Raw genomic sequence first — 14,682 nt, 5'->3', positions numbered from 1 at the left:
TATTTGCCAAAGACCATAGCAGAAACGATAGTATCAAGTTCAAGTGAACAGTCTTTCTTTCCTACTGGAAAGACATCCAGTCATTTAATACTAAATGTTCAGAACTCACAGTCTCTGAATTTAAGCTCAGAAATCTTTATGACATACCTCATCTGAAAAGAAAACTGATGCCTGACATTTCCTTTGGGGAGAAATCAGTTACAGAAATTATGGATTAGGATATGTGGCTTTGAATTCTCTTTCAGTAGGCAAGAAGAATGGAGAACTGCAAAGGGAGAAGAAGAAATAAAGACTTATAGATCAGAAGAGAAAAGAAAGCACTTGACCGTTCCAAAAGAGAATAAAATGCCCACTGTCTCAAAGGTAAATAGTGGTTACTTTGATGTTTAATATTTGCTTTATTAATATAATGACCATTGAAAGGGGGTTTTGTAATTAAAGATGTGAACATTATAGACAGGCTATTTAACTAATGAAATAAAGTTAACATAGTTAATTCTCAGTTATCTTTAGATTATCTTTGAATCTTTATACATGTCGTACTTTCTAGTGTACATTTGCCTCAAATTCCAGTTGTAATATGCCTGTTAAATCTAATAAATTTATACCTTAAGCCTAAGCAAGATCTTTTTTCAGTTTTGCCTTTGGTGGCACACTCTAAAACAGTGGTTTGGTTTAAATTTTTGTCCTACTTTTTTTTTTTTTTTTTACTTCACTGTTTTGCACCAATTTGTTACTGCAGTCAGCTATGCTGCTATAAATAATAGTTCTCATTTTCTCCATTAAGAGAGGTAAATTGTCCCTACTAGTTTGCCCTGTTGGTTTTTCTGTCATCCTACTGTGGAAAAAATTTTCAGTCCAGTGGATTTCAGTTGGTTATGCCCTAATCTGGAAGAGAGATGGACTTGACTGCTGGAGTGTCAAAGGATGACTGGTCTCTTGACCTGTCCTCTTATCTGAGCTCCTCAGATGTTCTGAAGTAGTCTCCTTTATTATAACTCTCTCTTCTGTTTTGTAACCCTTTGCAGAACTTAAGTAGTCCTTGCCACTTTATGTTTTCCTGTAGAACAGTAGGACCCCACCCTGCTAGAATTTATTAGTATAATTTGAAATAATTTTTTCTTTTTTAAGTTTTTTGTTGGTTGTGGTGGTGGTTGTTTTCATGGTGGCTGGAAAGCATGCCTAGTTTTAATTTCCTTTCTTCTGACTCCAAGGATGTGGGGACATGAATAATAATTGTAAGCTATTGCTACCACTTTTATGGATAGGATATGGTAATAGCTGTAAAGTTAAAAGGATGTGCTTATCTTTTAATCGAACAGTGGTTCTTCAAAGACTTTTTTTTAGAAAGGAAAGGATTGATGTGAATGTTCGTATGTTTGTGTGCATGCAGATATTTATTGTCTCTGATGGCAAAAACTGAAATAACTTTAGTGTCTATTGGTGGAAGAAAGTTAGGATGTCATGACATGTATACATGGAATATAATAGTTTTTTTTTTTTTAAAGAAGTTAGAGTTCACTCCATTGCTGTGGAGAAATACTCATGATGTATTTGTTTAGTGAAAAAAAGCAAGTGTAACAATAACATGACCTCATTTTTGTTTTTCAAATTTTATGAGAATGGAAAAAGGTTTGAAAGCACTTACCACACGACTGATAACATTGATAATCACAGATGTATGAATTGTGAGGTGCTACCTTACACCTCAGAGTTGCATTAATTTTTTTCCTCTAATAATAGAGGGTACTGACTGTGTAGGGGAGTTGTATGAGTGAATGCAGAAAAACTGTTATCCCTGTTTATCAACAAGGGATAAAATAATGGAGAGAATGAGGGAAATGTGAGAACCATGTATATATGTGTTTTTGTACGTGTGTGTTGTATACACACATACATACACACTAGAAGTACGTAGTAAAAAAGCTTTATTTAGTAAGAGTCTTCGAAGAAGAGAACGACATACAGAGGGAGCAAAGAGTTGAAAAAAATAGTGAACCAAAATTTTCCAGAATTAATCTCTGAGCAAATGCATAGTATGCCAACTAAAATAAAGAAAAAATAACGTAAAATATAAAGATATAAAACCTTAATTAAGCACATTATAGTGAGATTTTAAAACATCTAAAAGGAAATATCCTGAAACTTTCTGAAGAGAATAAGAGAATTACTTAAAATAACCATGAACTTGACTAATGTTAGTTTTTGTTTGGTGTTAACAAAATGGGTTCCACTGAGCCACCCTATAAGTGAGAAGAGTTAAGAAGATATTAAGGAATTGATTTACATTAAGAAAATTGTCTGCAACCCCAACACAGTAGTGTTTATGCCAGTTTCTTATTGGAATGGTGACAACATGCTGGAGCCAAGTGCTAATAACATGTCTTGGTTTAAGGGTTGGAAAGTCACCTGTAATGATGGTAATAGCAACGGAACAGTGAAGCTTAAAGCTCTGAATGGCATCCTGCCACCAACTTGTCTGACTGACAAGCCCTTGGTGCCTGCCCCTCCAGGTAGTACTGGACCTGTCCCTGTGGGCAAGTTGGAGACTGAGGTTCTCAAATCTGGCATGTGGTCACCTTTGCTACAGTTGTCATTACAACTAAAGTGAAAAAAAGGTCTGTTGAAGTGCACTTAAAGCCTTGAGTGAAGCTTTTCTGAGGACAGTGTAGACATCAGTGTCAAGAACACGTCTGTCAAGAGATGCTTGCCATGGCGTTGTTGCTCCTGAGAGCAAAAGTAACCCATCGATGGAAGCAACTAGCTTCACAGCTGAAGTGATTATCCTGAGCCAACCAAGCCAAGTCAGCTGTGTCCCTCTTCTGTATTGTCCGCAGTTAACATAGCAGGATTGCCGAACTGAAGAAGCTTCTGAAAGATAGCCTCAAATTCTTGAAAGATGTTGATGCTGCCTGCCACTGTTGATAAGGTTCCAGGCAAGCCACCTGTGTGTTGAAAACTCTTCTGACTATCCTCTGGGTCGTTTTGCTATTTGTGAATGAGACAGAGATTTACGATGGTGTCATCAAAGCAGTGGACAAGAAGGCAGCTAGAGCTGGCAAGGTCATAGTGTGTGCCCAGAAAGCTCAGAAGGCTAACTGAATATCATCGCCAGTACCTGGCACCCCAGGCTTCATCAGTGGTGGAAGAACTGTCTCAGGACTGTTTTGTCTCGATCAGTCATTTAGCAAAAACCAATTAATGATAGCAATGATACCAAAACCTTGAAGGAAAGGAGAATGTTTTGTGGACCATCTGTTTTTCTCTGTGTGGCAATTTTAAATTACTAGTTTTTAAAGCAGTACTTTTTAATGGAAATAACTTGACCAGAAATCTGTCACAGAATTTTGAGATCCTTGTAAAACAATGAGAAGAGAGAGGGGGAAAAAAGTGAGGATATAATTACAGGTTCAAAGAAGTGAGGATATAAATAAAAGGTTCAAAACTATTTTCTCTTAGCACTTTGAAGATAGTGTTCCTTTTTTATTGTATGATTTATTGCATGATGTATATGTAAGTCTGACGTCAATCTCTTTTTTGCAGGTAATTTTTAGTATTTTCCGTTTATTTTTTATGTTCTTTAGTTGGGTGTCTTTTTCAGGTGTAAATTCTTGAGTTTGTTGATGTCTGTAACTGTGTTGTACTCTCATTTATTTTGATTATTCTTAGTTGTTTCCTCTGCTGTAGAAGACTTTTCCCACATTAGCCTGCAGCCGGAGAGAGACAGCCAGTTACCTTGATACCCAACCCTCATAGTGACCAGTTAGCTTTGTGATCACTGTTTTGTTTCTTAGTTTCCCTCTGCCTATCACTTATGCCTCACAGTCTGAGATCCTTTTTCCTTTATCTATTTTATAGCTTTGATGTGGATACAAGAGAGTTCAATATTAGACTTAGTCTGTTTTTATGAATCCTTATTTAAAAAAAAGGTTTTTATAACTTATCAATCAGCTAGTAAGTTTCAGCCTATCACAAGCCTGTGTTTTAGCTTAATGTTAAAATACTTGAGCTGGTATTATAGTTTACTTATGTGGTAATCTTAAACATGAATGAGAAAAAAATGTAACTTTTAAAAAGCATTTTCTTGAAGCATACTGTAAATAAATTGAAGTTACTTTTTTTCCAGAATCATGCTCATGAACATTTCTTGGATCTTGGAGAATCCAAAAAGCAGCAGGCAAATCAACACAATTACCGCACGAGATCTGCATTAGAAGAGACTCCTAGACCTTCAGAAGAGATAGAAAATGGCACAAGTTCTTCAGATGTGAGAGCTCAGGACATTGATAGATTTTTGTTTTCATTTTTACTTTTTTAAAATATAACCTGTATTCTTTGCATCCATTGATATATTTTTAGGTGTAGCTCAAACATGGTATATCTAGGTCTTAAAATGACAGTGATAGCTGAAGACCATAATGTGTGTTCAAGGCATGGCACAGTTATTCATAACCTCAGGTCCACAAAACAAGTGCATCTGAATTAATTACTCCCATTATGAGAGCTCTGAAGTTCAAAGATGTTTAGATTACACATTTACTTAACTATTAAATGGTAGAGCAGGGAATTAAACTCAGGTTCCTTTTACTCCAAAACCAAGTTTTTTAATACCGTAAAGCTCTAGTCTGTATAATACAGCTGATGAATAGACAGTCAACAGTTTTGGTTACTTTATAATCTCTGTACCAATTTATAGCTTTCTTGGTGTAAATTTTAAAATACTCCTTATGTATAAGTATTTTCGTAAATATCATTGTCCCCACAAAATTATATATTCTTTTAGCAAAGGCAGTCCATTTGCCTTTACAAATCACGCTTACTTAGACTTACAACTGTCTTTCTTCTCCTGCCCTACTCTCCTTATTACCCTTCACTCACAGTTAAGTCAAAGACTGATCTGAAGTGTTAACAGCTATACATTTTTGAAGTCATGTTATGTTTTGCAGTGGCAGGCATGCGTGGGGATTCTCCACATATACTCTCTACGGACAGGGTTATATTAGCTCAAAGGGAGTATTCGAACCATAATTTAAAAGTCTCCGCTGGCTTTAGGTCCTAGTATAGCCAGAACAAAATGATATGTTTAATCTGGTAAAAAGAGAAAACATACTCTTTATATGAACTTGACATACCACAGAATATAAAATATGTGTGTGCTAGTTGTTTGCATTATAAAGTGTTTATTTTGGAAAGATTTATAGTATTCTTTTAAATAAAAGTTTCTATAAAATTTTAAAACTACGAATCAAGTAAAAATGTATTTCCAGGTACAAATGTTACATAAGAAAATTATGAATTCTTTCATTTGTCTTCAAAACTAATTTGTTTATCACCTTAAGTTTGTAGAGGAGAACAGTGAGAACAGAATATCACCTTTGGCACAATATACTTTTTAAAAATGAAACAATCTTGGATTTTTTGGTTCGAATATTTTGTAATTCCATATAGTACCTTTTTGTATTTAGAATATAGAAGTGTGTTTCTGTTCTCCCTCTTTAAAGAAGTAATATAATAAAAGTGGAAATAATCAGATAATTTGTTTAGTTTCTTTTCAGTTACAGTGAGCAGAGATTGTTTGCTAAATAAAATTTGCTAATAGATTTTGATCTTTACATATTTGCTTGATTTTCAAAGCTCTGTGGAAGTTAATTACATTCTTCATTTTTAAGACATAATGGAAAATTTTTCTCCCCAAAATGTAATATTTGATTAGTAAAAGAATACATTTCATTATCCTCATGAAAAATTATCTGAATATACCCAGCAATTAATCACACTGAACCATTCTTGTTAGAATGGGTTTAAGCTTTGAAGTACAATGACCTGAGTTCAAAATAGGCTTTGTTGCTTATTAATTGTGCCGCCTTGGGTAAATTTCTTAGCCTCTTGAAGTTTTAGTTTCTTTTATTAAAAAGCCTATTTCCCTAGAATCAGTATTATACTTGCTGGTTAATAGAGAACCAAAGATTTCAATATGTTAAAATAATGAGGTAATTTTTTTTAAATGGTAGGATAGTGTAAATAGAATAAAATAATGAAATATATTTCAGAAATCACTTGTAACTGGGGAAAAAAAATCTGTTTCCTCTCACCAGTCACTGTTTTATCTAGATTAAATGGGATGACATATACAGAGTGCTTAGAACAGTTTCTGACATATAGTAAAACGGAGGAGCCTGGTAGGCTATAATCCATGGGGTCGCTAAGAGTCGGACACGACTGAGCGACTTTACTTTCACTTTTCCCATTTATGCACTGGAGAAGGAAACGGCAACCCACTCCAGTATTCTTGCCTGGAGAACCCCAGGGATGGCGGAGCCCGGTGGGCTGCCATCTATGGGGTCGCACAGAGTCGGACACGACTGAAGCGACTTAGCATCAGCATTTTTATTGAAGCAAGACTTTATGACCACAAAACAATTTTTACAAAGAAAATGGCTTCACAGGTAGTAGCGTGTGTTGACCAGTGAATATTTGCTAAAGAGAAACAGAGTGTTTTGGTAGTTTTTAATCTTTCTTATGTGTATAAAATAATACCTAAATTGGAATATTCTTTTTTATATGATAAAGCTATTTTAATAATAATTATAATAAATAAAACCTAAAAGTTCCTAAATTTAAGTTTGGTATTACCCAATCTAGAAGTTGTGTTTTGAGGCTTTAAAAAGTTAATCCATCCAGGAGATTGCTCTGAATCCATTATTAATAATTATTTATCTTTGTATATTTTTGTATAAAAATAGACTTGTATTTTACAACTAATTTAAATCAGATTTTAATAAGATATCCTAATAATATTCATACTGCTAGATATCACTGATATTTTCTATTAATATAATCACATAGAAAGTTATTCTGTAAAACTACACAATAAAATATGTATTCACTATCTCTTAGGAAGGTGAAGTTGTTGCTGTCAGTGGTGGAACGTCTGAAGAAGAAGAGAGAGCTTGGCACAGTGATGGCAGTTCTAGGTAATTTAATGAATTTTTTTTTTCCCACAAGTAATGTAAATTCTTTAGAAAGGTAAAGATTCTTTTCTCTCAGAAACATAGTTCAGAGTCCCTTTGGGTTTAAAATTGTAACTCAATCTACAAAGTGATGCTTTTAACTTTTTTCCTCGTTTGATATTTTATCTTCTGAATGCTATTATTATTTGTAATAGTGAACCACAAGCTAGTTTCATTACTGATTTTGAGAAATACTTAAGCATTAAATTATGAAAGTAATGATATTTTGTAGAATTAACTATCTTTTATAGTGGAAGTTGTTAAATGCTAGTAGTATTTTCTTCTGGCTATGAGAATAAGCTTTCCCTTTTTCCTGTTTTTCCCACCCGATTTGATCATGTAAGCAAGGATTCCTTCAGCCCCATTAACTGGTGATTCATATTGTTACAGAGCTTAATGGCCTTGTCTGACATTGTGAGGTCTTAGTAGCAAGAAAGAGGTAGAGCTTTTGGGAATGGTAATTACATTTAGCCCTTGATACTTCCTCCTTGACAGCATTAGTTCTTAAAATTCCAAAGAAACCAGGAGGCTATGTGTAAAATCTCTTCACCTCTTATTATCATGAACTTTCCTGTTTCCACAGTAGTTGCTCCCAGTAAGGATATGCAAGGGTTCATCATTATGTCTGGTAGTTTCCTGTATTTAAAACAAGACAGCAGAAGAAAAACTCACTTTCTTTTGGTTTAGCAGTGGAAATAGAGTATAGTTATACTTGGGAATACCTCAGGTTTTACTCCAGACCACCAGAATGTATATTGCAGTAAAGCAAGTCACATGAGTTTTTGTTTTCCTAGTGCGTATAAAAATGACATGTTCACTGGACAGTGAGGTGTGCAGTAGCATTATCTCTAAAAAAACTCAACATTTTAAAACAGCATTAATTTAAAAATAATGCTATTGGGAAAGTGGCACCAATAGACTTGCTTGATGCCAGGTTGCCACAAACCTTGAATTTGTAAAGAAGAAAAGAAAGAAAAAAAGCTACAGTATCTGCGAAGCACAGTAAAACAAGTTGTGCTTGTATCTCAGACCATGAAACAGCATAGAGGTTATTGTTTTGAAAAAACAGTGTTCACTTCAGCTGTTGGAGAAACTATTGTAAAGAACATGGGCCTCTGGGATTTGTAGTTCTGTTCTGGCAGCAGCAGATTTTCTTTAAGAGCTGAGTGCTCCATAGAATAGCAACAGTGAGCAATTTGGCAAGTGCCATTTACAGTGATCATGGCTGAGGTCAGTGTAAATAGATGTTCTAAGTTCAGTATGGCCAATTGGATAGCTGCTTGCCCTGCAGATGTATTCCCAAATATCCAGAATAGTATCTGAAAATGTTTTTTATGTAACTTTAAAATTTTAAGTTTTAAGATGAAGTCATGAAAATCATACTAGAAAACACCTTAATTATTTGACTTTTATCTGCAATGATTATTCTTAGGGAGATAAAAGGTAAATTGCCCATAAAAAAAGAAAGTTGGGCCAGAGGGATGAGGTAGTAGAATAAAACTCCAGAAAAATATGACTTCAGCCTTGTCAGCGATATTTTTAGAGAAGTGAGGATATACATCAGTAAATCTAGGCAACCTGATAATTGATTTTAACATAGTATAATTTAGATTCCATTAAGGCAATTATATTTATAAAACTAAAAAGTCAAGTAATTAAATATTCTCATGTTCTAAAATTAGAAGACAACTTAATTGGATTCTTTATTTTGTAGCATCAGTTTAGTAAAGCTTAGATCTGTTGGAGTTTCCAGTAAGATACAACCAATGGCAAACGTGATTGATAGTAATACAAAAGATACTAAGGCCTGCATTTTTCTGAATCTTACTATGCTTTGAAGCATAATATACACCTCGAGTGTATGTAGATGCTTAGTAAAGTTTGCAGGCACTATCTTCCCACTGGATAGAATACTTCTGACCCTGCCAGGTCGATATCTAGCTACCATGACGCCACCAGTGCCCTACCATGGGAGTTTGCATGTCAAGAGTGCCCACCTACCCTCGAAAAAGGAATCGCTATGCTTCTTCCTCAATGTTGATCCCTCCTATGCTATCTAGAGCTCTCTTTCTGTTGTTGAGGATTGAGGAAAGTGACCCTCTCTCTGCTTCTTACCTTTGTGACCCCACAATATTTTGAACACATGTAGCACTCAGAAATCTATATTTTTGTTAAAATTGTAAATGGTATTTAAATTCATTGTTTAATTAGAACTACTTTAGCTAGGCCTCATTTATCCTAAAATATTTTGGAGATATTTAACTAAGTTAAGCCTGCAGACTTCTAAGCAACTATTTAGAAGATGAGTTGGGAGTTAGGATGTATTTTTAGTTCATTTAGTATGTACTATTCTGTCATGGTCACTCAGTCGTGTCTGACTCTTTGCGACCCCATGGACTGTAGTTCGCCAGGCTCCTTTGTCCATGGAATTCTCCAGGCAAGAATACTGGAATGAGTTGCCATTTCCTCTTCCAGGGGATCTTCCCAACCCAGGGATCGAACCTGGGTCTCCTGCATTGCAGGCAGATTCTTTACCATCTGAGCCACCAGGGAAGCCCATTACTTTTTATTATGAGTGTTTTTTACATGTGCATACAGCAAAGTCTTAACGTGTATCTTGCTCTGTGTATTTTTTAAATCCCTTCTTTCCTTTTAGTGACTACTCCAGTGATTATTCTGACTGGACAGCAGATGCCGGAATTAATCTGCAGCCACCAAAGAAAATTCCTAAGCATAAAACCAAGAAAGCAGAAAGCAGTTCAGATGAAGAAGAAGAATCTGAAAAACAGAAGCAAAAACAGATTAAAAAGGAAAGGAAAAAAGTAAATGAAGAAAAGGATGGACCAGTATCACCAAAGAAAAAGAAGCCCAAAGAAAGAAAACAAAAGGTTGAGTTATATACTTACATATATATTATATATTTATTTATATATATATAATTATATACATAGATATTATACATGTTATATGTATATATGTTTTCTGTGAAAACAAACTACACATTTTAAAAGTGCAGTAGATAAACATAAACATTGTTCAGGTATACCGGTTAAGTAGTAATAGAAAAAACATAGACTTACACAGTAGTAAAATAAAGCATGTAGAGATCTGTTTAGTTTTCCTCAATTTTGAGGAAACGTTTGAGAGTATTTACTTGCAGAATTATTATCATATTGTTATATATTGAGCATTTGATCTTAGAACATGAGCAGAGTTTTCTTGAGACTCCAATAGAATTTGTTTATGTAAAAAAAATAATGCTACAAAACATTTTATTAGCCTTTAATTGCCTTTGCCTTTCAGCCATCCTTACAGACTATCACTGCTGAAAAGACTACTATGGCAACAAGCCTTCATTTGCAGAGCTTGTGAGCCATTGCTAGTCCTTAGGGCAGTAGTATTGGTTTGATAGCTACATCTTTAGTCTGTGAATAATTTGAGACAGATCAAAGAAAAGGGATAAATGTTATGGGAATAAGATCTGTTCTTATGGAGTCGGAATATTTTAAAAATAGGAACTGTTTAACTTTTGCTCTAAAGGAAATGAAATACAAGGGACATATTGTCTAGTCCCCAAAAGACTGTAAGTTGGAAGTACATTTGGTGAAACAAACGGAAGTTTTTTTTAAAAAACCTCTGCCATTTTTAGAATTAAATGGAAGCTATTATCTGTAGAATTAAATACTAGGGAGACTATAGGATGTTTATCTTTAGAGAGCTTTGAAAAATTCCAAGACTACATCTCTGTTAAGTGTTTATTTTATCTGCATCAGTTGAGCTCTTGTTTGTTTCAGCTGTATAATTATGGATTATGGATTACTTTAATTTGGATTCCGCAGCCTCCTTTTTCACCTCCTTTGCCTTTGTCTGGGGAATATTTCCCAAAGAGAATACCACACATTAGCCACAGTATTCTTCTTCCTTGTCTGTGATGGTAAATGTAGGCTGACCCATTATTTTACATAATAGATATATAAAGCTGATTCAGCCATGTATCTGGCAAATGAAGTAAACATTTTTGTTTTTTTCATCTCAAGACAGTTTTGGAAACTTTGGAGGTTTGCAGTGTTACCTCCCATAATTCTTTTGTCCTAAGAATGCAGTTTACTTTACCTGGTCCCCTTTTATTTGATAATTATCCATAAACTGATGCCTCAGGCTCCGTCTTACATGCCACATTTGGATCCATTGTTATTATTTGGCATATTTTAATTTCACTCTTTTGCTTAAAGTACTACCCCAGGGTCTATTTGCCACGAATTTGTTTGGTACATGTTTTAAATAGTTTAAGGTTAGGGTATTACAGGTTACTCCCTGTAATTTGGATTTTGTTTACATGGTTTGTTTTCAGCCTATCACTGAATCTGACAGTAGATAGAATTGCTCTTATTCCTTAGTCATCTTATCTCAGGTAAACACAGTAACATTTCCTTTCTTCTGCATAGAGTTGTAAAGCTGAAAAATAACTGAGACATCATTAGTTGATGTTTATTCCATCTGTGAAAAAGTAAAATATTTTCCATATGGTTAATTGTTTGAATCAATGAAAAAAAAAAAAAACCTTGTTAGGCACATGCTTATTAAAATAGAATTCTCCTGAGATACAGTACAGTTATCCTAGATAGTTCTGACATCATATCCCTTATGTTGTTAGGAGCTCTGGAAATCAGAACGATGAATTTTTACCTAGTACCTGCAATACAGTCAATAAAAAGAAGTGTAAGACATAGTACTATTCCAAAAACAATGTGTGACCAACAAGTTGTTTGAATCCCCTCCCTGCAAAATAGGAGATATATCACATGATATAATACATTTAATTGGCAAAGTAATTTTATAGATAATAACTCAGAAACCAAAGGGAGACATCTTAGAGTTTCAGATAAGCCTTCCAGAAGAAATCAGATTTTAGGTGGGCCTAGAAGAATTGCCATGGATAGAAAGAAAATAGATTAATTACCTTTATCTCCAAAATTAAATCTCAGTTCATGAGCCTGGAAATTTAGAGAACTATCGATGAGTTTTATCCCATAAATGATTATTAGTACTGACAGAAGTTTAACCAAAACTTCAAGGTTCCCCAAGAATTGAGTAAGATTGATTATCATAATGATTCTTGGCTATGCCATAGTCATATAGTTTTAAATATGATTACTTCTATTTAATATCCAATTTACCTGGCTTCATGTAAGAGCTGTTAGCTGTCCCACTCGACACTCTGGGAAGAAACACTTGAGTAGTGTAACTCATAGTTTATATTGAGGCTGGAGTTAGTAATTTTTAGCCTTTTCCTGCCTTTTTTTCATTTTACCTAGGTCAAAGGAAGCCTTTTTCAAATACTTTAACTAAATACCTCGATATATATAAGACTGATACAATCTCTGGATCTCAGTACATGGGATGGATTCATCTCATGTATGGTAAATGCCAGAGTCCTTTATCCCTCCGTTCTTCTCCACAGAGAGCACCTAGTGTGTTTTAACAGAAATACGAAGGTGGTTAATATGAAGAAGAGTTCGTTGGAAAATGAATACTGAGGAACAGCTAAAGGAACCTGCTGCAAGTCATACTCTCTGATATCCCATTATGACCGTGTTTCTTTTTACGAACTTTCATTAACTCACGGTGATAACTACCTTATAACTTCCCTTTTTTTAGCAAACACAAGAGAATAAAATTTAGAAGTCTTAGTTTACAAACACTGAACCAAAACATTTTTAATCAGTGGCATGATGTTTCTCTACTTATATATGTTAGGTTTCAGCTCTTAGAAAATCTGTTTTTCCGAAGTCTAAGGTAACAGTTTCCAGGCTATCATGGCCACCTGTAGGTGATTAAACTTTTCTTAAAGGCCTATTCAGAAAGTTACGAAGTAAGAGACCTGGCTTGAGAGCATTCTGTCCAAAAAAAATTTTTTTTAGAAGCTTACATATGAAATGGCTGCTTTAACAGGGCTAGGGAATACTCCTGGGCTATGTGCAAGTATAATGTCCACCCCATAAAACAGTTAGCCTTCTGTATCTTGGCACTGCCCAGCCCATATAAGAATATCTTACTTACTTCTTACCAACATGCTATAACTAGAGTTTTTTAAAGGAAAGCCTTGCATATGTATTGGTTTGTTACATGGTATGTTTATGAAACTGAGAATGTTTAGAGGAAAGGCGACTACACAGAGCTTCTGTTTTGTTTATGGGAATATCTCATCACCTATTTTTGTTTTGAATATTGTCTGTGGAGCTTTGGTTGATGTAGTGCTTTTTTTATGAAGTGAGTTGGTGAGATTGAATGTAACTATTATGCCACTACTGCTATCTTCCCAGAATAAGGTTTTTTAATTCGTAAAGAACATGCATTTTTGTACAAAGATCCCTTTCCCCTTTTGTGTTTTTAACTACCTGGGCAGACTGATAGATGAATGCTTTCATGATAATATTACTTGATATTATTTTACACTCTTAGAGATTGGCTGTGGGAGAACTAACGGAAAATGGTTTGACGTTGGAAGAATGGTTACCTTCAACTTGGATTACAGATACTCTTCCCCGAAGATGTCCATTTGTGCCACAGATGGGTGATGAGGTAATTTTTAACTTCTAAAAAATATCCTTTGTTTCATTCAAATAACTTTAAATACTTTTTATAGCTCTTGAAACAGAATTCTAGAGAATTGTAGCAGTTTTATGAAATATCTCAGTTTATGTTTTGTAGCTCTGTATGGAAAAAGGAAAATTAAGAGGAAAGCTTTAATGGTAATGTTTTTTGTGGCTACTATAAAAATTGCAACAGCAAATTAAATATTCTAAGAGAATAGAGGTTTATTGGCATTTTAAAAACTGGTATGTATTTTTTAATAAGAGGATGTTGTGGCCAGTTTTCTTTTTCCTAAAATAAAATAAATGGTAAAGAAAAAGCAAAATTCAGCATTTATTTATTTTTAATTGTAGGATAATTATGCGTTTTATTTTTATTTTATTTCATAAAACTTTTATCAGTGTTTAACTATAATGTTCATAATATGTTTTTCTTGGATCTTTAAAAAATCTATTATCTTCCAATTATCATTTAATTTTTTAAGAAAATATGATTGGTCATCATTTTGGACTATGTTTTTGTCAATTTGAAATGAAAATATAAGATACTAGACCAACTTTTCCACTCAGGAGTACATGTCTCCTTGTGTTCTGTGTAAATGTTAAGAGGCAGGGCTATCTGGTATTCAGTAGGTTCATAGTAAAAAGTTAAGATAAACTTGGATAGCATTTTTGAACAAGCTAAGCTATTTTAGTTGTGGGAAAGAACACTTGGTATCAGAGTGCTATATTCACACACCAGTTCTACTTGTAGTCAGGAGTCACTTAAATTTGACCTCCATAAATGAGAATAAATATATGCCTTGCTCTCTTCATAAGGATAAAATATATATGAAAATATATTTTTCATTTTAAAATTTTCTGCCGTTGTATAAACTGCTTGGTACAAAAGTAGGTAAACAATAAACCAAACATGACCCCAAGTTACAACAAACTTTATTATACAACATAAATTAAAATGGTGAAACCAAAAAGGCATAAAATAACTGCTTATCCTTAAAATTTTAATGTTATTTTGAACACTTTGGTTATGATTAAGTGACAGTAGGACAGCTCAAGGAAAAGGAGGAAGATAAAAT

General features: G+C 34.1%; 1 protein-coding gene across 4 annotated transcripts in view; it reads left to right on the top strand.

Annotated features, from left to right (window-relative positions):
• The window catches only part of PHIP (PHIP subunit of CUL4-Ring ligase complex), a 143,925-nt gene that overhangs the window by 74,671 nt on the left and 54,572 nt on the right, over window positions 1-14,682 (top strand). For all 4 annotated transcript variants that reach the window (XM_081530386.1, XM_081530388.1, XM_081530387.1 and 1 more), the window contains exons 20-24: window positions 246-363; window positions 4,127-4,267; window positions 6,898-6,974; window positions 9,667-9,898; window positions 13,473-13,592. In XM_081530386.1, the coding sequence (XP_081386512.1) occupies window positions 246-363; window positions 4,127-4,267; window positions 6,898-6,974; window positions 9,667-9,898; window positions 13,473-13,592 (688 nt within the window). The remainder of the gene's footprint in view (window positions 1-245; window positions 364-4,126; window positions 4,268-6,897; window positions 6,975-9,666; window positions 9,899-13,472; window positions 13,593-14,682) is intronic.

The sequence above is a fragment of the Giraffa tippelskirchi genome, chromosome 9 (assembly GCF_054371585.1).
Source record: "Giraffa tippelskirchi isolate mGirTip1 chromosome 9, T2T-mGirTip1v1.2.pri, whole genome shotgun sequence".
Lineage (NCBI taxonomy): Eukaryota > Metazoa > Chordata > Mammalia > Artiodactyla > Giraffidae > Giraffa > Giraffa tippelskirchi.
The sequence above is the reverse complement of the archived record's forward strand: the minus strand, read 5'-3'. Positions and strand labels throughout refer to the sequence as shown.